Raw genomic sequence first — 27292 nt, forward strand, 5'->3', positions numbered from 1 at the left:
CTTCTTGCTAATTTTTCTGTAAGTTAATATTTATGGGAAAGGAGGGAAAAGACAATTACCATCGGGTTCTGCTAAGATTGCTCGGGGGGCTGCTCTGCCTTCGGAATCATAGTGTTTTAAGTTCTTTAAAGAAACAAAGCAAAACAAAAAACCCCAACCTGACTCGCATGAAAGCAAAGTGGAAAAACTCATTATTCACTTTGAAGCTCTCTTTTCAATTGCTAGTCAGCATAATTCAAGCCAGGAATTCAGAAAGGGAACGTAAATACCAATTTCTTTGAACGCTGAAAATGAAATCCTCAAATAGCTTATATCAACAGAGGCAAAGCTAACAATTCAGTTTAATAAGGTTCTGAAGAGTGGGGACTCACCGTCGGTGAGTGATTCGTAAGCCTCAGCTCGAACTGCATTTCCTGGGGGTCTCTTTTGGTCTAATACTTTGCTTTTTTAAATAAGCAATAGGCCAGGCTGGCCCTGCACAAGACTCACCTGGCATCCTGTATGGTCCCCCAAACCTGAGGAGTGATCCCTGAGAGCAGAGTCAGGAGTAAGTCCTGAGTGCTGCCAGTTGTAATTTCCCCCTAGCCACCCCCCTCCACAACAACAATGACAACCAAAACAAAACCAATAGGCAATTCCAAAAACAGAGATTAGGAGAACAGCACAGAAAACCAGTGGCCTGTCCAGGTCCCCAAGTGTAGAGTGGAGGAAGGGACAAGGTCAGGGCTCCTGGGGCCAGGACCCTACTTGTCTCAGGATTGATGACCCAGTTCAGCTGTGCTCAGAGGAAGAACCGTACCGTAGCCGGGGTGGTCTGCATCTGGTGATGGGAAGGATGAAGTCGGCGCTAAGGGTATCTCTTGCGCACTGAAGGAGACCTTCGCAGGATACTTCTGCTGTTTCATCTGGCTGACAGCCTGCAAGAAGAAGGAGAATTAGATCAACGTTCAAGAGGAGAAAGGGAGCGAGAGCACATGCTACGATTGGTGTCCCGTTCCCGAAGTGATGGTGCCGTCCAGCGATGTCCTGGAGAAGTTAGAATGGACAGGCAGCAGGAGGAGGGAAGGAGGTGATGATTGGCCCCTGGCCCCCATGCTTCTCTACTAAACATCTAAGACGCTTCAGGGGAGGATGGATCACGGGAGGAAAGAAGCGGATGTGCGGGAGAGATGGTGGATCATTGTCCAGAATTGCCAGGACAAGAATCTGGACCGTTTCTACTCATCCTGATGAAATCGAGGTGAAATCCAAACATCTGTGCTGTGGCCAATGACACCGACCTATGTCTCGGATACTCTGAGCACACAACACCGCCCATCTCTTCTGTCACTCTCTCTACCCAGAGATGCCTTGGGTGGGTGGGTTGAGCGTTCTGAGGGGCAGGCGCAGACGCTACACAGCCTGTTACATGCCAGCAGCGGGCATCACCTTTGCCATGGCCAACACTCCTCCATTCATTCACCATCGGTTTCTGGTGCTGGAACCCAGGGCGGCCTCAGTGGAATGTTTGGCAAATGACTGAGTGAAAATGAATGGGTGGAAGACGCGGAAGCTGCAGAGGGGGAGATGAATTTACAATTCAACGAGGACCTCGGTTGGGCGAGCTTTGGAAAATGAACTTGTCCTCTGGGATGTCTGTGACTGATACCTCCGATGAATATTAGAGCCAGAAAAATAAAGGAAAAAAATAGACCCCCCCCCAACCCCAAGGGATGTCATGCTTCGTATCAGGCAGTTAGGAAAGATAGGTAGTGGCCTGACCTGCCTTCTGGATCTGTAGTTAGCCAGGGAACCCAGCCCCAGCTGGAAGAGTCTGGTGGAGGCAGCGAGGCACCGGGCTGTCCCTGGAGTCTAGAAACAGGATCAAGGTAACTGCTCTAGAAAAACGGCACCTCGAGATTTGAGGAGGGTCGTACTTCGCAAGGTGCTGTGCCCCATGCAACCACGTGACCAAACTCCGCCCCCTTCTCCCCCTCCCGCGCCCTTCTCCCCGCCCCTCATTGAATAGCTGTGCTGCGCTTTCTGGCTCCCTAAAACACTGTCCACCCGTGAATTCATTTTAATCGTGAGAACCGTCTTGAGAGTTAGACGACACTGCTCTCACCGAGCAAGAAATCAAGGCCCCAATGTCAAGTGACGTATTTGAACTCACACAGCCGATGAGAGGAAGAGGGGGCCCTAAACGCTAGTGATTGAAGGATGCTCCTTGTGTTTAAGTGGTTGTCAAACTGCTGCGAGCACTGATTCCCAGCTCTTCATTCCTTCCCTTGGGGTTTTTCTACTCCTGTCATTTTACAATGACCGTAAACTTATTGATGAAGTCATATTCACAGAGCTAGAGAGACAGGGCAGGAGGTAGGGCACTTGCCTTGCAGGCGGCCAACCCCAGTTCAAGTCCTTGTGCCACGTCTGATGCCCTGAGCACTGCCAGGGATTACTCATGAGTGTAGAGGCAGTGATAGTCACTGAGCTCCATCAAGTGTATACTCCCTCCCCGACCAAAATAGACTTATTCAAGGGCAGGAAATGTAGCTCAAAGGGTTGAAGTACCCCTGTATGCTCTGTTGGTAGGAGGGCTTTGGATTTGATCCCTAGCACCACATGAGCCCGCAAGCACTGAGTGACCCCTGACTGTGCCAGCAGTTTCTCTGTGTATGACCCTGCCTCCAAAATGACTTATTCCAAACACATCCCTTCGGTACCTTCAAAGAGGAGAACCAGGGATATGATTCAAGTGGTAGAGCACATGCTAAAGCACAGGCTGTAACCCCAGTAGCCCAGGGACCCCCACGCACCTACCGGGTGTGGCTTCCCTAATAATATTTAAAAAGAGAGAGAGGGAATTCAAAAGATGATCAAAATAAAGGGGGTTGCTACTGGAAAACGGAACAACGGGGCCATCAAGATATCTAATGGCTTTAGGAACCACACTTCCCAGCTGCCTGGAAGCTACCTGTGTCCCCAGACAGACTAAATCCAGGTCCCTGGCTAAGCCAGAGAGGAACTGGTCAGGTCATTCTCTGAAGAACAAGGACCCTGCAATTCCCTTCTCCCTATCTGGAACACCAACAGAATAGTAATAATTGCAGCAGCTGTTTTAGTCCAAAAGCAGGGGGTCGGGGCAATGTTTGGAGGAGAACAGAGGAACCAAATGGTGACAGGACAGTAATCAGAGAGGCGGGCCATGGGCCCGGGACCCTGGAGGGAGCATATTGTCAATCTGATCACACCCAGACTGTGATGTTAAAGAGAAACTTCTGCCAGCAACCGAACCTAATCTTAATTTGTACCTCGCTTCCATTCAATTCTCATTTTGTCTTTCTCTCAAAGACAGAATGCCAATAACAAAGCTGAGTGCCAGCGGCAATGTTGTCTCATGGAAAAATCATGTGAGTTTGAAAACAGGAAAGCACAGAAGTCCAGAAACTCCTCGATGAATTTCACAACAGCAGAGGATGCTGTTCATCCTCACGGCGTGGACCTACAGAGCATCCCGTGTCAGAGCACTAGGTTCCCAGCAGATGCTGGACTGAGAGCCAATCAAAACACGAGGAAGGGGGCCAGAGCAGTAGCACAGAGGGGAGAGCATTTGCCTTGCCAGCAGCCGACCTGGTTCGATCTCCGGCATCCCATGTAGTCCCCCAGCACCACCAGGAGTAATTCCTGAGTGCAGAGCCAGGAGTAACCCCTGAGCATCACTGGCTGTGACCCAAAAAGCAGGAAAAAAAAAAAGAAGAAAAAAATAGCTCTAGAAATGAAGAGAAATGTCAAACATATATTTAGAGGCAGGCCCCTAGCTATGCATACACGCATGGGCGTGTGCTCTGTGTGTGTGTGTGTGTGTGTGTGTGTGTGTGTGTGTGTGCGCGCGCGCGCGCACGTGCATGTAGTGCTGAAGATCAAACCCTGGGCCTCACACAAATCAGGGAAGTTTCTACTCCGAGGCAGACGTCCAGTTGGTGGAGGTGGTGATAAATGTATAAATGTTTGTTTCCATGACCCGTTCCTAGGCACAGAACCAAACTTTTCCACGCAAGGATCTGGAAGCTTGGATTACTAGAGTAACACTGGATGTTACTCTAGTAGAACGGAGAGTTGGAAAGTCTTTTGTAATTCTTCCAACTCAACAGAGACTCCTGACCCTGTCTTATTTATTTTTTGCTTTTCTTTGGGGTCACAGTCGACATGCTCAGTGGTTACTCCTAGTGAAGACTTGTATGTGATTATGTGAACTGACACATTGCTTAAAATTAAACCATGGATCCTTAACCCAGGGGAAATGGATTTCTAGGAGACCCACAGGGAGAATTCTAAGGACTATAAAAACCGCTGTGGGTATATATAAGTTACAATAATCAGTGTTCCTGAGAAAGATCTTATATTCCATCAGTTCTTTATGCTGGAATCCACTGTGGTTTTTTTTTTTTTTTTTTGATCACTACTGAAAGGAGGCTTTCTTGCTAAGTCTGTTACCACCAACTAGCACTATGCTCACCGGTAGATCAATGAACTCATCTGTAAATCAGCAGCAATACCTCTGCCTCTTACAAGGCTTTCATGGAGAACATGTGGACGGGGGATGGGGTGAGGTGGTAGAGGATTTGCTTTACTCCCGGAGGCCCTGATGCTCCAATCTTTCACTGAAACAGACAATTCCCCCCACCCTCCACCAAACATTACAAAATTCCCAACCCTCCCAAACTATAATAATAAAAAGAGATAATAAAAAAATAAATTTTAAAAGATAGAAAAAAGTACATAAGGGGCTGGAGCAATAGCACAGCGGGTAGGGCATTTGCCTTGCACGCGGCCAAACTGGGTTCGATTTCCAGCATCCCATATGGTCCCCTGAGGACCGCCAGGGGTGATTCCTGAGTGCAGAGCCAGGAGTAACCCCTGTGCATCGCCGGGTGTGACCCAAAATGAAAAAAAAAAAAAAGAAAAGTCCATAATAAACCTACCACAGTCAGGCACTGTCATATTAGCTGTTTCTGGTTTGTGTTTGTCACTGGCACTACTGCCCCAGGACTTCACTATCTACAGGGTTCTCCTTTGGGAAAAGTGACGCCAACCCTTTTGTGGCACTGCCCAGAGGAAGGGACCCTGCGCCTCAGCTGCATCAGCTCTGTCTGAGGAACTTCCTGGGCGGATGAGCTGCTCCAAAATGGAACAGCCTTCTTTGTGGGTCTGGAATTTTCCATCTTAAAGGGTTTCAATCACAAGCTGGCCAGCGAATCTGTGACTATAGTTCCTAAGAATAGAGACCGGGGGAATGTCTCAGGGTGCATGTTCTTTGCATGCAGGGAGTCTGGGTTCTATCCCTGGTACCACAGGGTCCCCCAAACACCAAACTGGGAGGAGCCCTGAACCTCAGAGGGTGTGGTCCCTAAAACAAGAAGTAATGAAGGACATTGAAAAAAAAAACTCACAATATCCATAGCTAGTGTTAGGGTCTGGAGCGATAGTACAGCAAGTAAGTTGCTTGCTTTGCACACAGCCAACCCGGGTTTTGATCCCTGACACCCGCTCTGATCCCCTGAGTCAAGAGGCAGGAGAATGCCCTGGGCACAGCTGGGTGTGGCTCAAAAAAAATAAAAAGGTAGTGAATATCTCTTTTTGGGGGGCTGGGAGGTGAGAGAGATGGACACACCCACAAGTGCTCAGGAGCTACTCCTGGCTCTGTGCTTAGGGGTGATGGACGATGGGTATTTCCATCACGGTGCAGAGAACTGGCAATTCGGTCCTGGGCTGACTTCTCCATCACCTGCTGCCATCTCCTGAAGGGCCTGAGGTCACTGCAGCTGCCTCCTTTGCTTTGGGACAGCATTCATCGCGCACCCCTCCTGCGTGAGCAAGCCCTCAAGGGTGAGCTACATACATGGTCTGCTGGGCACTTTGGTGCCCTCTGTGGCTCGGCCAGCATGCCTTGTCCTGTCACCGGGGACGTGTCCTCCTGAAACACACAAGAGGCAGTCATTAGTGGCCCTGTGTGGTGTGTATGCGTGCACGTGCACGTGTGTGTGTGTGCGTGTGCTTTCCAACACTTGTTCACTAGGCACAGAAGACCTAACCCTCGGTCTGGACTACCTCTCAGAAACCAGCTCAAACTTGCCATTTCCCGATGTCGATGGTGCCGGCCAGTGAACCCTGGGCCTTGCTCTGCCGTGTGGGCGGGATACTCTCGGTAGCTTGCCGGGCTCTCCGAGAGGAACAGAGGAATAGAACCTGGGTTGGCTGTGTGCAAGGCAAACGCCCTACCCGCTGTGCTATCGCTCCAGTCCATGCCAGTAGGGAGGAAAAAAAACAGTCTCTCCGCACAGTCTCTGCCATTCAAACACCCCATTCCACTGCTTCACAACTAATCTCTGCAGAGACAATAAGCAGATGGAAACTCCCGGGTACACGGGCTTTAGGGCTGAAAACTCTGAGGTCTTCTCGGAGTGGGGGGGGGGTGGAGCCTCCACCAACCCCATCTGGCCTCTACTGCTGGAATCCCAGCAGTCGCACCCACCTCTCACAGCCTTTTTTTTTTTTTAAAGCCTAGTTTCATAGCTTCCCAACTGATCTCGGAAAGATGCCAAGCCAATGCAACTCATAGGTACACTGGTCTTCACGCTAAAAAATCTGGGACCTCCCTGAGGGGGGTGGGCTGAGAATCGACCAGTTCTATGGTTCCTGGAGCTCCTGGAGCATGCATTCGTGCAAGGCACCTCCAAATCCCACCACGCTGACAGCCCAGTCGGAGCGCGACAAATTAGATGGGGAAGCAGCACCGACGCCCACTAAGCTCAGCAAACAACCAGTGCAGAAGGCGCAGTAGCAGCAAACGGCTCGGTAAATCCTCAGTGACCTTAGCAACTCCCTTGCGAGAGGCAACGTATTTCATAATTTTCCTCTCACTGAACTACTTTTCACTAATTCCACTTGCCATTTTGTTGTCACAGCAATAGAACATAAATTATTTTGTGCCTCCCAAGGAAGCAGGCTGGGGGGGTGGGGGGGTGGGTAACTGGGGGCAGTGGTGGAGAAAAGGTCCCACCTTTTGGTGGTGGGGTTGGGTGTTTGAACATTACATGGGAAGCCTAAAACAACTGTATTATGAACAACTTTGTAAACTACGGTGTTAAAAAAAAAAAGGCTTATCACTGATGATGGAGGAGCCATGGAGGTAAGTTCAGACTGGAGGTCCTCAGAGAGTGGCGAGTCAAGATGCAGAGAGCGCACCCCCGGTCCTTTGGGGACCCCAGGGGTAGTAAAGCTAAAGGGCGGTGAGCGAGATAAGTGATGGCTCCGTGAACTGGCAACCTGGGGTGGCTGCATGAAAAGCAAATGCCCTATCCCTGTGCCATTTCTCCAGGACCCAGGATTTGGGGGGAGGGGAAGGGGGGTAGGCTCCCAGCTGTGCTAAGGGTCACTCCCTCTATTAACTTTTTTTTCTTTTTTTTGCTTTCTGGGTCACACCCGGCGATGCTCAGGGGTTACTCCTGGCTCTGCACTCAGGAATTACTCCTGGTGGTGCTCAAGAGACCATATGGGATGCTGGGATTCGAACCCGGGTTGGCTGCGTGCAAGGCAAATGCCCTGCCTGCTGTGCTATCACTCCAGCCCTTCTATTAACTTCTTAAAATTATTTTCTGAATGCTGATTTTTTTCATGTCTTTTTTTGAAAACTATGTATGGAGCATGTAAGGAGGTAGAGAGTAAAAAAGTGATTCCAAGGCATTAGTATTAGAGTATTAGAGTTGATTGGTACTCAGTGGTACCACTGGTTGCTCTAAAAGAAATGGTTAGTGAAAATGTTGGATTTTTATGTCACCACCTCTATAGGTTATTGATGATTAATTCAGATCCAACTCATGCTTCCTTGGCCACTGGTAAATTAAAAAAAAAAACACAAGAAGCTCTGTGTTGGCTGCTATCCCAAAACGCATGAAATATTCTTGTTTCTCTAGTCTTATACTAGAAGTTAGAGTCCCTCGTGAAAAAAACAAAACAGCAACGATAAATGTTCCAGCCTGAAAAGTCTGAAAATTTTGAAATACTAAAATGTTACTTATTCAGTTGGGGAGGGGCATACCCAGCAGTACTCAGGGGCTACTCCTGGTGCATGCTCAGGAATTGCTGCCAGGGGTCCTGGGGAATCATGTGGCACTGGGGATCAAACCCAAGGTTCCAGCATATAAAGATCAGGTCCAGCCCTTTGAGCTGGTCTCCCCAGGCCCTCAAGCTTTCTTTACCCCCAATCCTATTTGTGGTGCTCAGAGCTTACTCCTGGTACTTTACTCATGGGTTAATCCTGGCAGTGCTCCAGTAGAAATGACATCTGTACCTATATATTCATTGCAGTGCTGTTCACAATAGCCAAAATATGGAAAAAACCTGAGTGCCCTAAAACAGATGACTGGTTAAAGAAACTTTAGTACATCTACACAATGGAATAGTATGCAGCTGTTAGGAGAGATGAAGTCATGAAATTTGCTTATAAATAAATAAACATGGAGAGTATCATGCTAAGTGAAATGAGTCAGAAAGAGAAGGACAGACATAGAAGGACTGCACTCATTTGTGGCGTACAGAATAACATCACATGAGGCTGACATCCAAGGACAGTAGATACAAGGGCCAGGAGGACTGCCCCATAGCTGGAAGCCGGCTTCATGAGCAGAGGGGAGAAGGCAGATGGAATATAGAAGGGATCACTAAGAAAATGATGGCTGGAGGAACCAGTTGGGATGGGAGATGCATGCCGAAAGTAGATAATGGACCAAACATGATGACCTCTCAGTGTCTGTGTTGCAAGCCATAATGCCCAAAAGTAGAGAGAGAGTCTGGGGAATATTGTCTGCCATGGAGGCAGGGGGAGGGTGGGAAAGGGGGGGTATACCTGGGATATTGGTGGTGGGGAATGTGCACTGGTGGAGGGATGGATGTTTGATCATTGTGAGATTGTAACCCAAACATGAAAGTGTATAACTATCTCATGGTGATTCAATAAAATTTAAAAAAATTGAAAAAAAAATCCTGGCAGTGCTCGGGGGATGTATCATATATGGTGTCAGGGATCAAACTAGTGTTGGCTGTGTGCAAGGCATGTGCTTCACCCTTGTCCTCTCTCTCTGGGCTCTCACTTCCATTTTGATGGTCGAAGTAAAAGTTCCTTTTCTACTCGTGCAGATTATCCAACATTTAAGAGTTCCCAAATCTCAAGGGACAGCTCAAAGACCCCTGATGGGATCAGGTAACAGCTACTGGACAGAATCGTAGAATTTCTCATCTAGATGTTCTGCATTTTCTGATTCGATTTCAGCAAGTAATCGATTTCACTTTCCTTTTTTCTCTTTCTACTCTTCTTTCAACAATCTCTTTATTGAGATGAAATGAACATCTCAAAAATCTGCCCACCTGAAATCAATAACACAATGGCTTTACCATCCAGAGCTGTGCACGTGGCCTTAGAGTCTGTTTAGAGTCTCTTCACCAGGTGAAGAGACTCAGAGAGAACCCCCTGGCCAGCCCTAGCCGCAGGCTTCCACGCGCTGACTTCTGGCTCTGCGACTCTGCCTTTCTGCACACTTCCTCCCGCAGAACCATGTATGAGAAGGCCATGGGCCCATGTTTCATTCTCTTGACTTGCTAAGTGATCTTCCACCACAACTTCTTCACTGATGAGCTGGTGGGCATTTGGGTTGTTTCTGTTTCTTGAACTATTCTGAACAATGCTGAACACTGACATGTGACTATTTTGTGGACAGATGCCAGACTTTCTTTCCAAAGGGGAGTGGGATGAGTCATTGGGCAATTATATTAGTAGGATGAGGAACTGAAAACTGGTTTCCAAGTGAGGGCTATAAAACCTTTCTCTCCCCCTGAGCAATGTGTGAGAGCTCCATTTTCTCCATCTCTGTGCCATCTCTTTAGACTACGGCTCAATGCTGTAGTCTAGTGATGTGGGGCTGCTTGGAACCGTGGTGTTGGGAGCCCCCAGAGCACCCCCTGACAGGGATCAAACTCAAGGCCTTGAGGAGTAGAGACCTGAACCCCTAACCTCTGAGATATCTTTCTGGCCCTTTATGTTTTTTTTTTGGCAAATAAAATTTATTATATAAATCAAAATCATATTTGCTTCTGATAGGGGCTGGAGAGATAGCACAGCGGGTAGGCTGTTTGCCTTGCATGTGGCCGACCCAGGTTCGATTCCTCCGCCCCTTTATGTTTTATTTTTTTTATCAAAGTCATCTTTGTAGTATGTCAGTGATTTTCACATGCATTTCTCTAATAGTGAGTGAGATAGTACACTTTTTTTGTATGCTGATTTATATGGGTCATTGTTTGCTTTGGGACCACACTCAATGTCTCTCAGGAGTGCCCAGAAGATACTCCCAAGTCAGTATCCAGGGGCTTCTCCTGGAGGTGCTGGGGTGGGGGTGGGGGGAAGGACTATCCAGTGCCAGGGAACCAAGTTGGGCCTCCTGCATGCAAAGCACGCATTCAGTCTGCTGAACGATCTCTTGGGCCAGAGGCGCTGGTAGCTTTTTTGTTCATCACCAAATGCACAGAGCACTGACATGCAAGAGACTCAATGGATGGCTGTTATTTGGACGGAAAAAATCACATGGTAAAATGACATTCCAGCGAAGGCTGTCTATGTAAACCATTCACGGGAAGGGAGAGAAGCTTTAGTGGCAAAGAGAACTGGTCACCCGCAACCACAGCTGAGAAGCTCAGGTATCACCTTGGCAGAAAGTCAAACAGAAAGTGAGGCATGAAAGTGCCTCACTGAGAACGCTGACACAGGTTAGCTTGCTGGAGAATTTTAGTTTCTCTCTCTCTCTCTCTCTCTCTCTCTCTCTGGGTCACACCTGGCACTGTTCAAGAGTTCCTCCTGGCTCTGCACTCAGGAATTATTCCTGGTGGCGCTCGGGGGACCATATGGGATGATACCAGGGATCGAACCCAGGTTGGTCGCGTGCAAGGCAAATGCCCCACCCGCTGTACTATCACTCCGGCCCCGTTCCTTTCCTTTTATAACACACTTGTTTGGAGATGGAAATGGCTTGTGACTGCTGCAAAAGGTGACCTTCAGCATCTCTGTTTCTCTGTCACAGTTTTCAAATTTAAGTTTAAGATGCTGGATGACAGGAAAGGCCAACCGCGAAGCTCTGATCTCAGAGCAACTGTTGTCCAGACTTTGTGTTTCTTTAGTGTCCCTGAGCGGCAGGACGGCAGTGTGGCTCTGGGGGCAGCCCTGCTTAGACCTGAGCTGGGAAATGACTCACCGAAAGGGAAAACCAGACCTGGAGAGACAGCACAGTGGGTAGGGTGCTTGCTTGCTTTGCAGCAGGCCAACCTGGATTTGACCCCCGGAACCCCATATGGTCCCCTTGAGCCCCACTAGGAGTGATCCCTGAGCACAGAACCAGGAGTAAGTAAGCAATGCTTGGTGTGGTCCCAAACAAACAAAACTAAACTAAACTAAATATAAAGACACACGAGGCTTATGAGATAGTACAGCAGGCAGGGTGCTTGCCTTGCACATGGCTGACCCGGGTTTAACCCCTGGCACCACATATGATCTCTTGAGCCTGTCAGGAGCCTTCCCTGAGTGCAAAGCCAGGAGTTATTCCAGAGAACATCTGGGTGTGACCCTTCTCAATGCTAACTTGAACCCCGTAAGGGTGCCATGTAAATGAGCTTAGACCAGAGCCTGGTACACGGGACTCGGTAAATATGATATATTATTACTGGCAACCGCATGCTTCAGGTGGAAAATTTTATTTCCGGCTTCCATGTTATATGCGAATCCTTCACTTGGCATAGATCACTGGCACATGGCTATTTTCTAATGCTTTCCTCAGAATAACATCGCCATGGCTAACCAGCACTCGGAAAACCTTCCCTTATCCAGAAATCCCCCTGAATGTGAGCATGGCTCCACATGGCTCTTCAGAGTTTACTTACTGACTTTCATTGTCACAGTGGCCCTTTCTTCCATTTAACAGATGGAGAAATAGAGGTCCTAAAGTTTAGTCATTTGCGTAAAGTTATATTGCCAGTCAATGGTGGATTTGAATTCAAACAGTCTAGTTCCGGGGCTGGAGCAATAGCACAGTGGGTAGGGTGTCTGCCTTGCATGCGGCCGACCCGGGTTCGAATCCCAGCATCCCATATGGTCCCCTGAGCACCGCCAGGAGTAATTCCTGAGTGCAGAGCCAGGAGTAACCCCTGTGCATTGCCAGGTGTGACCCAAAAAGCAAAAAAAAAAAAAAAAAAAAAAACCACCAAAGCAAATAGTCTAGTTTCAGTGTTTATACTCTTAGGAAATAAATGACAGGAATTTAGCTTTATTCTTCTGCATGCGTATAGGTGTCACCACCACCACCACAATAATAATTTATTTTAAAAAGCCCCCCATTCCCTTCACAAAAGTGTCTGCCATCAAGGCAGGCTGGGGGGTGGGGAGGGAGATTGGGGACACTGGTGGTGGGAAATGTTCACTAGTGAAGGGAAGGGTGGTGGCGGTGGAGCACTGTATGACTGAAACCCAGTCATGAACAACTTTGTAACTGTGTATCTCACAGTGGTTCAACTAGAAACCCACTAGTGGGTTCACCCCCACTAGTGGGGGTGGGGCAATGGTGCAGAAGTACTCTCACATATGGGGGATATAAAGAAACATACTAAGGGAACCCAGATCCCGGATCCCACATTTTCCAGTAGTTAGATAGTCACACCCAGGGACTGCTCCCAGTGCCGTGTAATCCCATCAACGGCCAACATCCAGAGACTATAAAACCAAGTTTCCGGAAGAGAGCAACGCAGTCTCTTGCCCCCACGCCTGACTGTCTTCACCGGGGCCCCTCGGAGGGGATGGGTTGTGTTTCCCTCCCCCCACCCCAGCAGGGCCTCGACATTGAGGACCTCCGGAACCCAGCCATGGCCATGCTCAGGGCCACTCTCCACATGTTTGGACAAGCCTCACCCATGGGGGAGCCGGCAGAGGAACCCAGGTGTGCGGGACCCCAGGCTGCGATCTCCAAGGCTGCTCAGATCGGGGCTGGGCCTCTTCCACCCAGATCCCCCATTTTCCAGTAGCTGGGCAGTCACACCCAGAGACTGCCCCCAGCTCCGTGTAATCCCATCAATGGCCAACATCCAGAGACTATAAAACCAAGCTCCTGGAAGCATGCGGCTGCGTGACATCTAATAGCCTACTTCTCCCTCTTGGAGAACCTGACAAGCTACCAAGAGTCTATTATCCACTTGGGAGAGCCTGACAAGCTTCCCATGGCGTATTCATATCCAAAATACAGTAAAAGATATATACATACCTCTCGGAGAGCCCGGCAAGCTACTGAGATTATCCCGCCCGCACGGCAGAGCCTGGCAAACTACCTATGGCGTATTCGATATGCCAAAAACAGTAACGATAGGTCTCATTCCCCTGACCCTGAAAGAGCCTCCAATCATTGGGAAAGACGACTAAGGAGAGGCTGCTAAAATCTCAGGGCTGGGAGGAATAGAGATGTTACTGGTGCCCACTCGAGCAAATCGACGAACAGTGGGATGACAGTGATACAGTGATACTGAGGGAACCAATGGCTAAAGGCATCAGAACTGGTGATTTCTCTATAGATCTGAGCTTTGCCTGGGCAGGGGCTGGGAAGGGCGTCTTGAGACTCTGCGGAGGGAAGCGGGTTCTCTGGTAATGGGTGTGACTGGGATAACGTATGTATGAAAAGTGTAATCACAGCTCTTAAATAAAAGTTCATTTATTAGGGAAGGGCCTGGGGGCCACATAAGGTGCTTCTTAGGGGCCATTTCTTTTCTTTTTTTTTTTTTTGCCTGTAGATTTCTCTCTATTGACTTTTTTAGAAATTACAATATAATACCTAAACTATCTGTAATGAAATACAAAATCATTTACCAAAGAACAGAGGGGCAGCATGACGCATCCTTGGAAGGATGGCGAATTGGTATGGACGAGCTCTAACATGAGTGAGATGTTATGTTGAGCCAAATAGTGTCAAATATTTATTGTGACTCACTCAGGGACAGAGTGGAAAATTGTGTTAACAAAAAAATGAACATACATGAGATCTCAACAGAGAAATAAATTCTATAAAAATTTCTTAGGTATCTTCCTACCTCCAGATAAGGTTTTATTTCCTCCTTCGAAGTTAATTACATTTTTCTTGTTGAGTCATTTTAGTGGTGATGAATCCTTTTCATTGTATTTCTCTGATGAACTCTCCATTTCTTCTTCAAATCTGAGTAGACTTGGGGGCCATTTCTCTCTGATCATTACTTTGCCTATACACGTATATATGTATGTGTCATTTCTGTAGCTCACGTGCAGCCCTAGGGCCTGGACTGGTGTGGTGCTAGTCTTACAGAAGTTCCCGCATATGCAACTTTTTGCTTTTTGTCTTCTCTCTTTATCTTTGATTTCTGAGGTTTTCATTTTAATGTATATTTGTGTGCATCTGTTTGAATTTGGCGTCTGGTGTCCACCTCTATTCTCAGCCTGGGAAAGTCTGAACTCCTACTCACGTCTTTAGGTGGGAAATCTGCCCCCGTTTCTCTCTTCATCCATAGCCTGTATGCACTGTAGCACTGTCGTCCCGTTGTTCATCAATTTGTGCAGGCACCAGAGACGTCTCCATTGTGAGACTTGTTGTTACTGTTTTTGGCATGTCTAATACGCCACGGGTAGCTTGCCAGGCTCTGCCATGCAGGCGGGATACTCTCAGTAGCTTGCTGGGCTCTCCAAGAGGGATGAAGGAATCAAACCCGGGTCGGCCGTGTGCAAGGCAAAAGTCCTACCTGCTGTGCTATCGCTCTAGCCCGGAGTCTGTATATTGCTCCTTTAATGTTGCCCCATGTCTCTCTGATGCTGTCCTTATTGTTTTCAGTTATTCATTCCTCTATGCTTTTTGGATAACTTTAGCTACTTTCTCGAGTCCAGGGATTCTGCTGTTGGCTTCTTTCATTCTGCCATTGGACCCCTCTCTTGCGTTTTTATTTTTTAAAAAATTTTTTTAATTAATAGTTTATTTTTAATTAGTGAGTCAACGTGAGGGTACAGTTACAGATTTATACATTTTTGTGCTCATGTTTCTCCCTTACAAAGTTTGATAACCCATCCCTTCACCAGTGCCCATTCTCCACCACCAGTAAACCCAATATCCCTCCCCGCCTCCCCAGTCCCGTCTCCCCCCACCCCACACTGCCACTGGGGCCATTTCTGCCTCATTGCTCATGAGTGACCCCTGGTGGTGCTCAGGGGACCACCTGTGCTGGAGATGTGAGCCTGGGTTGGTTGCAATACAAGGGAAGTCCCTTAATCCCTACACTATCTCTCTTGCTCCCTTGAAAAGTATAATCAATAGTGTTGGAATTCATACTTCAATAAAAATAGGAGGTGGGGGAAAGAACTCAAATATACTACTTTAAAAGAGTATATCATACTCATGCAGATACTCTCAACGGGATAACCAGCAAGAGTAAAATCATTGTTTTAGGGAGTCACCTGGAGTCACCTGGCAGACACCAGGAAGACATGTGCCTTGGGCTGAGAGACAATCCTTTCCATTTCTGGTTCTGTGACCTTTTACCAAGCAGATTAAGGTCCAAATAATTCCTGCCTTACTTTCCCCCATAAGGTTATTTTGGGGATAAGATGGAATATGACTGTAAATAAACATAATAACATTTTAGGGAAAAAGTGACACATCAAAGCAACAAACTAGTGAGATAATAATGAGAGTTGGGTTTGCAAGTTTGCAAATAGCTTTTGTGATGTTCCTTTTTAAAGGTTAGGAAAAAAGTTTTAGCGGGCTCTCACCTGAATTTCTGAAATAGATTCCAGACCCTTCCCTGCTCTAGTCTCTCACCACTGAATCTACGTTTCACAAACCCTCATCTGACCCAGTTGCCTACAAACAAGTTTCACCCTTTACAAATTTTTGAGAGAGACCTAATACCTCTGGGATTCTGATACACTCCTGGGCTGTGTGTCTGGGGACAGATGAGACAGGAAACAAGCCAACCAGCGCAGAGTAATGGGAAGAGCACTGAAGCACGGGGACTGCCAGTCTTCGACTTAGCTGTGGAAACAGGTAACCTGGGAGAAGGCATTAAGAGCTCTTCAGAGGATCCTTTATGAAGGTAGCCTCTTGGATATGCCTAGCTTCAGCTTGCTGTAGGGATGTGTATTTTGAACACAGAGTATAAAAAGTAATACAACAATCTGTGATTCATTATCTATAATCTCAATTCTGTGATTTCTACTGTTTAAATTCTACTCTAGAACACTGTTGCTCTACAAGAGCCAAACACTTACCTATCCTTACCTACCCACACCTGTCCATACCTACCTACACTATCCACACCTACCACACCTATCAACACCTATTCATACCTATCCACATCTACCATACCTACCCATACCTATCCATCCCTATCCACACCTATCCATCCCTATCCACACCTATCCGTATCTAACCATACCAATCCATACCTAGCCATACTTAACCACACCTATCCTTACTTACCATACCTATCCACACCTATTCATACCCATCCACACCTATCTATACTTACACACACCTATCCATACCTATCCACATCTAACCACACCTACCACATCCATACTTAACCACACCTATCCAAACGTATCCACACTTATCCATACCTATGTACACCTATCCACACCTAAACATACCTATTCGTATCTATCCACACCTACCATATCCATACTTAACCACACCTATCCATACCTATACATACTTATCCATATCTAGCCACACCTATCCATGCTTATCTATACCTATCCATACCTAAACATACCTATCTATCCACACCTATCCACACGGACTGGCTCCTCTTTTTGCCAAGCTGAGAAGCCACTCTTCTTCTCCTGAGAGGTTAGCGGTGAAGGCCCTGGTGCTAGGACCCCTCCCCCAGGCTCAGAAGGTGATGTCTTACTGTCCCACTGCCACTTTTCTGTTTGTTGGTTTGTTATTTTTTTGAGGGGCCACACCCAGCAGTATTTAGGGCCTATTTCTGGCTTGGCTTGTTTCAGGTGGTGCTCAGAGGAATGAACCCAGGTCTCCTGTCTGCAAAGCGTGTGCTCTGTCCATTGAGCTACCTCTCTGGCCCTGACTTTTGTCCTTCCAAGCAGTGCTCGGGCAGTCTGGGGGCCAGCCCTGGAAATAATGCTCTCAAGCTGCTGGATGGGCCCCGTGTCATTCAGACCACGTGGTTGTGGGGGCTCCCACGCCAGAGCATGTTCTCAGCCCTTCTGGGCTCTCTCCACAGCCCTAGTTCATACTATTTTCTGGAGGAGGTGTGGATTTGGACCACACCTGGCAGTGCTCAGAGGTTATTCCTGGCTCTGAGCACCTTGTGGTGCACCTGACCTACCCTATGTGGCACCAGGACAGAACTGGGGTGAGCCGTGTACAAGACAAGCCTTACCCCTATAGTATTTCTCCAGCCCCCTTCGTTAATATAATTTTTTAAATGAGGAGTCTTGAGAGGGACATTTATTCTTCCTCCTCTCCCTTGTCCTTAGTGCAAACTGCGATTTCTTGCCGGGGAAGGACACAGGGTACCTGGAGGGGCTGGTGTGAGGACTGAGCTCAGAATGCACCGTGAGCTGCAGCTCTGCAGGTTGGCCTTCGCGGTGCCTTACAAGGTTTGTCCAAGGGGACTCCAGCATAAATTCCTGGAGCACCCAAGAGGCCTTTCCCTGTGGACCGAGAGAACCGGTTCCCTTTCTAGGGCACAGAATCTGAAGTCGGTCCTCATCTATCTTTCCTCACAGTTGAAAGAAGATAAATGAACGATTTCCCAAGCCCCCGGGGTACAATGAACACCTCCACGCTCTCATAAAACCAAGGTGACCTTCCTGAGTGATTCATTCTTTGAGATCTGCAAGACATTTCGAAACGCAGGGACGAAAGGCTCACATTTCTTTCTAGAACCTGCAGGTGACTGATGGCAGGTGGCAAAGGAGAAGTGGAGAGTTGATTTCCACCTTACTCTCTCTCTGCTTTGATCACATTCAATATTTCGACAAAAGATTGACCATTATTATTTGGAATTTTCCCCAACATTCAGACCTGCCAAAAAGGCATCATCATTAGATAACTGCCACATAGGCGGGGGGAGGGGTGGGATGGGGGTATACTGGGTTCTTGGTGGTGGAGGGTGTGCACTGGTGAGGGGATGGGTGTTTGATCATTGTATGACTGAGACTTAGACTGGAAAGCTTTGTAACTGTTCTCATGGTGATTCAATAAAAGACAGAGAGAGAGAGAGAGAGAGAGAGAGAGAGAGAGAGAGAGAGAGAGAGAGAGAGAGAGAGAGAGAGAGAGAGAGAGAAGTGGAGATTATGTACAGAAGTCAGGACAGTGACTCCTGTCCAGATCTCCAGCATTCCCATTGGTGGGCCTTTGGCAAGCTGGCCCCATCTCTCAGCCCACCTTTGCTCCGGGCAGAGACGAGTGCTAAAGGGCCCTACACCACAAGGGCTTGGAGATGAGCCCAGTGTCAGGTTTCCAGAAAAGTAGCACTATAGCACTGTCGTCCTGTCATTCATTGATTTGCTCAAGCGGGCACCAGGAACGTCTCCATTGTGAGACTTGTTACTGTTTTTGGCATATCGAATACGCCACGAGGAGCTTGCCAGGCTCTGCCGTGTGGGCGGGATACTCTCGGTAGCTTGCCGGGCTCTCCGAGAGGGATGGAGGAATTGAACCTAGGTCGGCTGCTTGCAGAAAAGTACAAGAACTAAATAACAAAGTATCACATATTCCAACTCTTGGAGGTTCTCAAACAGCTTCTTCCCAGGCTTTCGCTCCCGGGTGGGTTTTAGCAATTTTTATCATAAATCAGTGGGATTGATTTACTATCTGTCTCTGCCTCTAGGATCGATCCAGCACAGCCCCGACTTGACAGTTTTCAATACTTAACAAGATAAAAAAAGATAAAAGATATGAAAGAGAGATTTCTTTTGTCTTGAGAGCACAACTGAATTGTGAAGAAAGCAGTGGTGGCTGTTTTCTGGGGTGAAAGAGGCATTTCAACGGGGGGGGGGGTGGTATTCGCCCCCCATGTTCTGAATTCAAGGCTCCTAAAGCAGCAAACACGGCTGGTCTTTCCCACAGAGGTACAAGATACCCATAAAGCCCCCACCCTCCCAAATTCTCACAGGCGGGCGGGGATATAGTTTGAGGAGTCAAGCACATACCTAGCATGCGCGAGGCATAAGTATGACCCGCCGGTCCCGCACCTCTGGGTGCAGATTAAGAAGAAAAAGAGGCAAAGCATCACGATTCTCACCTGTCTGCAGCTCTCACTTTCAGGCAGTTGCTTAATGCTCACGTCGAGGCTGCCGTCGTCCTCACAGCCAGCCGTGTCGGGGCCGCTCTGATCCTACGGGACATCAACGAGAAGGCCCCGATGTCATTCTTTACTCCGTGAACCCAACAAATGGAACAGAATCACACCTAGAATTTGTCTCATTCCTCTGGGGTGACTTGGGGAGGGGCGTAGGGGGCGGGAGGAGGGTGGGCCAGCTCCCCGGCAGCCTCCCCTACACCCCAAGGCTGCACCCATGTCTCCAGCCGGGCCCCACTGCCTCAGGACTAAGTGTCACAGAGAACCTAATCTGCTGAAAACTCAGCGTGGGTGACCTCCCCCACTCCACCCCAGACATCCAGAAGACCTCCCAGACATGCAGAGCGAACTATTTAGCTGCCCAGTTAAATCGTCTGGATTTTCTGGAGCTGACATCTCCAAATTCCACAACACTACATCCAAGGTAGGAGTGCGGCAGATTGGATGGGAGGTAACGCAGCAGCCAATCAATATTGACTAACAAAACATTAACACAGAAGGCTTGACTTGCAACAACAGCTTCGTAAACCCTCAGACAAGGACTTAACGTTCCCCCCGGTGAGATACAACAATTTTCACAAATTTTCTTCTGCAGAAACATTTTATGGTCATTCTGTTAGACAGTAAGTGGTAACAGCAACATAAAATAATTTATTTTGAGGAAGGGGCAGGCTGGAGGGGTGGCTGGGAAGATGGAGACAATGGGGGAGGGAAGGGGACAGTGGGGGTGGGATTGGGGTTGGAATATTGAGCGCCGGTAACAAGTCATCATGAACAACTTTGTAAACTGTCGTGCTATAGTACATACTATATGTACTATAGTACGTGTTTACTATAAAGTGGAAAAAAATGAATAAAATAGAGTTTGTCTCATTGTCTGAAATGAAGTCATCTCCCCTGAGGTCACTCCTGTTTTCTGTCCTTCCCTAAGGCCATTTCCCTCCTGGTAACTCTCTCTGTTGCCCACGGATGCACCTTAGAAAAAGCCGGTCCCTGTTCTCTATCGTCAGGTGGACGCAAGCATCCTTTCCAAAATGGGCATGACTTTCATTTCTGGCGAAAGTGACACTCAGAGAGATTTTTCTGGAGATTTATGGAGACTGAGGTCTTCCTGGAGCTTAAAAGAACCCAACCCCCCCACCTAATGCTCCCTCCCTCTCAGGCTCAAAGCAGCATGCAGGCGGCCACTATGAGAAGGAAACTGGCCTAGGCAAGGAGTGGACACTGTGAGTGACAAAGCAAAGCAGAGATGGAAAGAACGTGTCCTGCAGTGCACCACTGGATCACGGGGTTGTACCAGTTCTGCAACACAGCCCTGACCTCCCTTCCTTCCTTCCTTCTTCCCTCCTTCCCTCCCTCCCTCCCTCCCTCCCTCCCTCCCTCCCTCCCTCCCTCCCTCCCTCCCTTCCCTCCCTCCCTCCCTCCCTCCCTCCCTCCCTCCCTCCCTTCCTTCCTTCCTTCCTTCCTTCCTTCCTTCCTTCCTTCCTTCCTTCCTTCCTTCCTTCCTTCCCTCCCTCCTTCCCTCCTTCCTTCCTTCCGTACCTTTCCTCCCTCCTGTGCCCAGCAGCCTTTTCTTACAACTTCATTCTTAACTTCCTGTCTCAGCCAGTTTGAGTTAGCTCTTTCCAGCCCAAATCTTTGGGGAAGCTTGATTTTTTTTTTTTGGGTTGTGGTGGGAAGGGCACTGGGCCACACCTGGCAGTGCTCAGGGCTTGCTTACTCCTGATGGTACTCAGGGACCTTATGTGCTGCCAGGGATCCACCTCAGGTTCTCTGTGTGCAAGGCAAGTGCCCTCTCTGCCATGCTATGTCTCCAGCCCTGAGCACTTATTTTTCTTGATGATTCTTTTCTATAGAATTCTAAAATTATTTAGTTAATGTAAATGAGACAGCTGGCAATAATAAGGCCCATTAAAATTCCAAAACATATCAGGCAGCTCCTCAATTGAATGATCACATATTATAAGTTCGAGTTAATTAAGCATAAGTTTCTTTGCTTTATGAGGATGCCTAGGGGAGAATAAGGCAACAATTAGAAGATCTACATGTATGTATCTCGGTTTTTATTTTGTAAAAAACACCACCATACAAGGATTACTATAAATTCAGGTGAAATAGCTTGTAAGGAAAATAATTTTGATTAGGGAATATTTTCCCTCACTTGTAACTTCAACATGCAAATTAAAGCTAATACACAGACATCTTTTTTGTTTTGTTTTTTCTTTTGTTTTCAGGCCATACCCAGAGTGTTCAGGCATCGTCCTGGTTCTGTGCTCAGAAATGACTTCTGGCAAGTCCAGAAGACCATATTGGATGCTGGGGATTGAACCCGGGTTGGCCACCTGCAAGGCAAATGCCCTACTATCATTCTAGCGCAGAAATCTTTTATCTATCAATTGAGCAACAGAATTGGAAAAGCAAATTCAGTGTTGATATTCTGCAAACTTTTTGTATTGCGTATCATCTCATTTTTACACAATTATGCACATTCAGAATGGACCTTCCGATGAGACAGAAAGACCCTTGAGTTGAACATCTGTGCCTCATTCACTTCCTGTGTTGGATTCACTCTTACACTCATGCTAGATCCATCTTCTTTTGAAATCCATGTTCATTTTTGTTTTGGGGATGACTCCCAGCACAGTGCTAGGGGTTAGGGTGGTCCCAGAGAAGCCCAGTATCCTGTGCAGAGGATGCACTACAGTCCTTTGAGCCATTTCCCTGGCTCAGATGAGCTGCTTCTGAGTTTGTTTGGGGGCCACACCTGCTATGGTTGAGGGGCTACTCCTAGCTCTGTGCTGGGAATCACTCCTGACAGTACTTGGGGGATCACGCAGGACTGGGGATTAAAACCACCTCTCCTGCCAGCAAAATAAGTGCTTCATCCCACTGAACTTTCTTTCCAGCCCCATCTAGCCCCATTTAGCTCTTTTTAAAATTTTGTTCTGGAGGCTGGAGTGGTAGCACAGCAGGTAGGGCGTTTGCCTTGCACACGGCCGACCCGGGTTCGATCCCCAGCATCCCATATGGTCCCCTGAGCACCGCCAGGGGTAATTCCTGAGTGCAGAGCCAGGAGTAACCCCTGTGCATCACCAGGTGTGACCCCAAAAGCAAAAAAACAAAAAAAACACAAAAAACCTTTGTTTTGTTTTTGTTTGGGGACCGCACCTTGTGGTACTTAGGGTGTGCTCTTGGCTCTGTGTTCACTGATCACTCATGGCAGATCAGCGGATCATGTGGGATGCTGAAGGTCAAACCCAGGTTGGCCGAATTCAAGGCAAGTAAGTGTCCTACCTACTGTACTATTGCTCTGGCCCCAGATAAACTACATCTATTTTTTGTTTTGTCTTGTGTTTTTGGGCTGTATCTGGAAATACTGATACTTAGGGGTTATTCTTGGTACCAGAAGTCTGCACTCAGGTATCACTCCTGGTGGTACTCACGGGACCATATGGGATGCCAGGAATCTAACCTGGATTGGTTGCATGCAAGGCAAGTGCCTTAAACAAGCTACATCTTAAAATTTTTTTTTTTTTTTTTTTTTTTTTTTTTTAGTGAATCACTGTGAGGTACAGTTACAGATTTACATACTTTCGTGAATAAGCTACATCTTAAGAGTACACTTGACTAAAACTTTCTTCTGTTTTAATGACTGCTTAAATTTTGGGATGACCTCAGAGAGGAGGGCGTAGAGTACAAACATCTAGTTGGAGAAGAGAGTCCTGTCAAAAAGGAAGTTGGGAGGGGAGCTTAGCTCATGGCATTTATTTCCTTGGCGAGCTGAAATTGATGTGAGAAATTCCACACATCCATTTAGTACAGGGGTTAAGGAGCACACGTGGAGTCTGACTGAATCCCCCTCATCATGTAGCCTCTAGAGTGTCACCAGGTATAGCCCTAGAGGCCCCTGAACAATGCCAGGGCAACCCTGGTGGTCCCTGGGAACTGCAGGGCCCTAGCACTGATCTGCTGAGTATCACTGGGTGTGACCCGCAGACGCCTGAACACTGCTTCCTCCCCAAAGAGATTCCCTGCATAGAACAAACAATGTTCTCACTCAGAGAACAGAATCACTCAAGTGTGTTTGGGACCTTCAGTAGATCCTAGTGGCCAGGGGCTTAGAAAACAGCATCAGCAGAGCTGGGAAGCAGAGTAGCGGCCAGCAAGCCTGACTTCCGAAGCACCCGCTCGCTTGGTGGTCTGAGGGCCAGCTGCAGGGGGCTCGCTGGTGCCCCAGGTGACTCAGCTAACCCGGAGGGCTGGGCATCCCCTACCTCTCCTGCAGATCTTCAAATCACCCACCCCACACTGTCCACTCCATCCTGGGGGTGGCCTTTCCCCAGGGAAACCGGAAGTAGTTTCACAAGGAAATCGATTTCACAGATGAACAATGAAAAGGCAAGGCTCATTTTTCATGCTCTTTAATACAGCCTTAGAACTGACCCCCCAAAACAACGCTAGGAAATGTTGTTTGATTCCCCAAGTTTCTTCCAAGCTTGCAATAAGTTCCCAAATCATCTATAGAAAGTGCCGATAGATCCTATTTTACTTTTATGCTTCATTTTCTTTTTGTATCCACTCTTTGTTTGTAGTTTCCTCCACTAGGTTGTGAGAATCTTGAAAGCACAAATTTATGTTATATTTGAGAACAGGCTATTGGTAAAAGTTAAATTAGTAGAGGGCTGGCAAAAATCACATCTTCTGATTGGATAAATGTTTTACATATTGCTTCCTACTCTTTCTTCATTTAACGTGACATCAGAGTATATTAGTATATATAACTGTTTCCCTTTTAATTGATATTCTTACTAAGCAAATATATTTAAAAAACAATTATTCTCCTGATATAATTCTAGGTCAAAAAAAAAGTTGGTTTAGATTTTATCATCCTCATATTTTCTAAATCCAATGCACTGCTCCAAAATCAAAACCAAACAAAACACCAAGAAGTGATTTATCAGTCTCATTGTCGGACTAATTTCACTAATATTTCTTTCTGCAAAGTCATGCTGATGGCACGGGATTAGCTGAATTTCTCTCTTACTGTCAATTGTGAACAGGTTTTCTAGGCGGTACAGAATTCCAGCAGGCAAGCACACAATTAAAGATAAAATGGAAATGGTGCTAATGGGACTCCCTGGCTAATCAACCTCTTCATTCTTTAGGAGGCCCGATCCATCTCACTTAGTATTCAAACGGCACCGCTTCTGAGAAAATTGCAAAATGCAGCTTCTTGCTTCCAGCTTCCGAAAACTCAGCCTGCATTGGGCTGGAAGGGAATCTGTACCTGGAGCCCAGTTACACTTGACTGCACCGGGCTCGTAGATGCAGCAGCGGCCTCCTGCTTAGACACCCCTCTTCAAGACACTTTGACCAGGGTGGTCGCCGCACCTGCCTGCAGGACACCTGGCCCAGACCATTTTGTCATCCTGCGTGGCAGCCATAGCTTTAAGAGCTGAATATGTGAAATTCAAGCCTGACATTTGAATTCCAGCCTTTGCATTTGCCCCCAATTCATTTTTCCTACCTCCCTTCCACAATTCCCTTCCCCATCACCTCTTGTACTTCTCATCTCACACCCGATATTTCCTATTTCTGTTGCTGCCATTCTTTCTACTTCTCATCTAATCTAAGCTCATAGATATTTTGGCTTTTGGGGTCACACCTGGCGATAGTCAGAGGTTACTTCCTGGCTCTGCACTCAGGAATTGCTGCTGGCCATGCTCAGGGGAACATATGGGATGCCAAGGAATGAACCTGGTTGGCTGAGTGCAAGGCAAATGCCCTACTTGCTGTACTATCGATCTGGCCTCTACAGCTGGCCTGGTATACAGGAAACCAGCTCCATAAATATTTGCTCAATAAAGGAAGGGGAATGCTATTGGTATTGCAATGATTGTGCCAATTTATTATGGTGAATGATCATTATGAGGTCTAACATCAAGCAATGGCTACTGTTCATCTCTGTGGCTGTGACCCGAATAGGTCACCACTCTCAGCAGTATGGCCAATGTGAGTTCTGCTGAAGTACTTACTAGAGACAGTGAAGAGTAAAAGGCACATTGAGAGGGAGCCCAGGTAACCCTCTATACTTATACCCCTTGGGAGGGTACTCTCTTGGTGGCAGTCACGGGAAGCCAGCAGGTCAGAGAAAAACCAAAAACCCTCTTTGTATTGTAAGTCAACTGGATGCACACTAGGTACCATAAAATGAGTATCATTTACAGGTGACTAAATGATTTGAAGCATTTTTGTGGCTAGCACAATGTGAAAATGAAAATAGCAGCTAATTGTTATAATGTATTTAAAAATGGAGTTAAAGATATTTGGATAAAGAGAGTCAAGTGTTCATATTTTATTGTACACTTCCTTTGCACCAGGAGTGAGCCTAATTGCTTTACATGCATTATTCCTTTCATTCTGCACACATCTGTACAGGCTCAGCCTCAGACCCCCAGTGTAGAGGAAGCTGACACCGAATGGCACCCCCACCAACCCCCAACTATGTGGAGAGGCAGAGACTGTTGAACCTCCACAGGCCTCCAGCTCTGTTTCTGTAAGGGTGAAATCAGGATGCTGTCTCTGAAGCTTCAAAGGAAGCAGGTTATACTACTGAGAGCATCGAGGGTTGGCATTAGAGCATTTTAAAGGTCACTTCCAGGGCCAGAGACACACTCAATGGACTGAGGCCGTGACTTATATGCAGGAGGTCCAGGTTCAATCCCTGGCACTGTGTGCCCCCCTGTGTGCCCACCCAAACAGAGCCCCGCCAGCCGAGAGCCTTCACACTCCAGAACTGTGGCCGTGCTTGGGACGAGCCTGCTTGGGACGAGCCTCATCCAAAAATTGATTTGTTGGAAGACTTATCTTCAGGACTGGAATCTCCAGGCTCTCCCCTTCTCTGTACCAGCAGGTCTATATGGGCCTGAAAGCCCCTGCCCCTCACCCCGTGCTGACAAAGCTGGAGGGAGTCAACATCTATCATTGTGATGTTTACCAATAGTGTTGGGCTGATATAAGATGAAAGTTCAGAACCTGAATATGTTTTGACTGGGAAACTGTACATTAGCGGGAGGGGGAGCATCTTTTTCTTCAGAGTTAAAAGCACCAGAACATAATGGCTGTTGAGTAGGTGCATGTGACTGGTCAGGTCTAGAGCGTGCACTAGGGTGTTTACTTTGCTATTTTTACTGGCAAAACATTGGAAGACCATCAGAATGCCTGTCAGTTAGAAAAAAGTATAATAGAGCATATTAAGTCATGGTTATTACATTAAGCTAAAGGTCCTAAGTGTGCTATATTGATCTCAAATATAACCCATCTAAAGTAAACCTCTGACCAGACAGCACCGTACTGAAGAAGCAATGGAACAGGTCAAACCAAACCTGCTGATTCTCAAGCAGATTGGAAGGAGTATGACCTCCATCCACTGAGTTTGTTGGCCATCATTCTAGGCTTATCCGCAATTATCTGATCTCCACACCTCCCCCATATAACTTCCAAGTACAACTCAACATCTGAAACATCAAGAATGGACTTGCTTTTCTTTGCTGTGACAAGTGACAAGGTCACTTACTTTTCCATCAAAAACTAGTCAGTCAGTATCTTGTGGTTTCTACTCCATGTAAAATAAACCCCAAACTTCTTAATTTCTCGAAATGTCCACGTTCTTCCCTTGATTTTATACTTCACTACTCCGTAGGCCCTCAATATGCTCCAGCCACATTCCTCTAATGCTCCTGGTGACTTCTCACGTGAATTTCTTATCCTCTCCACAGAGAAAGTTTTCTGTACATAGATATATTTTTTACCACACCAGTGATTCCCAGAGCTTATTCCTGGCTCTACACTAAGGAATTACTCCTGGCGGTGCTTGGGGACCATATAG

At 47.2% G+C, this 27292-nt stretch overlaps 1 protein-coding gene across 3 annotated transcripts in view; it reads right to left on the minus strand.

The window, feature by feature from the left end:
• The window catches only part of PATJ (PATJ crumbs cell polarity complex component), a 370230-nt gene that overhangs the window by 80659 nt on the left and 262279 nt on the right, over nucleotides 1-27292 (minus strand). The window contains exons 31-34 of one of the 3 annotated variants that reach the window (XM_055139111.1): nucleotides 19348-19440; nucleotides 5879-5953; nucleotides 1762-1851; nucleotides 800-917 (exon numbers count right to left, since the gene is read on the minus strand). In XM_055139111.1, coding sequence (XP_054995086.1) covers nucleotides 800-917; nucleotides 1762-1851; nucleotides 5879-5953; nucleotides 19348-19440 — 376 coding nt within the window. The remainder of the gene's footprint in view (nucleotides 1-799; nucleotides 918-1761; nucleotides 1852-5878; nucleotides 5954-19347; nucleotides 19441-27292) is intronic. The other 2 variants (XM_055139112.1, XM_055139113.1) reach the window with 2 other exon arrangements.

The sequence above is a fragment of the Sorex araneus genome, chromosome 5 (assembly GCF_027595985.1).
Source record: "Sorex araneus isolate mSorAra2 chromosome 5, mSorAra2.pri, whole genome shotgun sequence".
Lineage (NCBI taxonomy): Eukaryota > Metazoa > Chordata > Mammalia > Eulipotyphla > Soricidae > Sorex > Sorex araneus.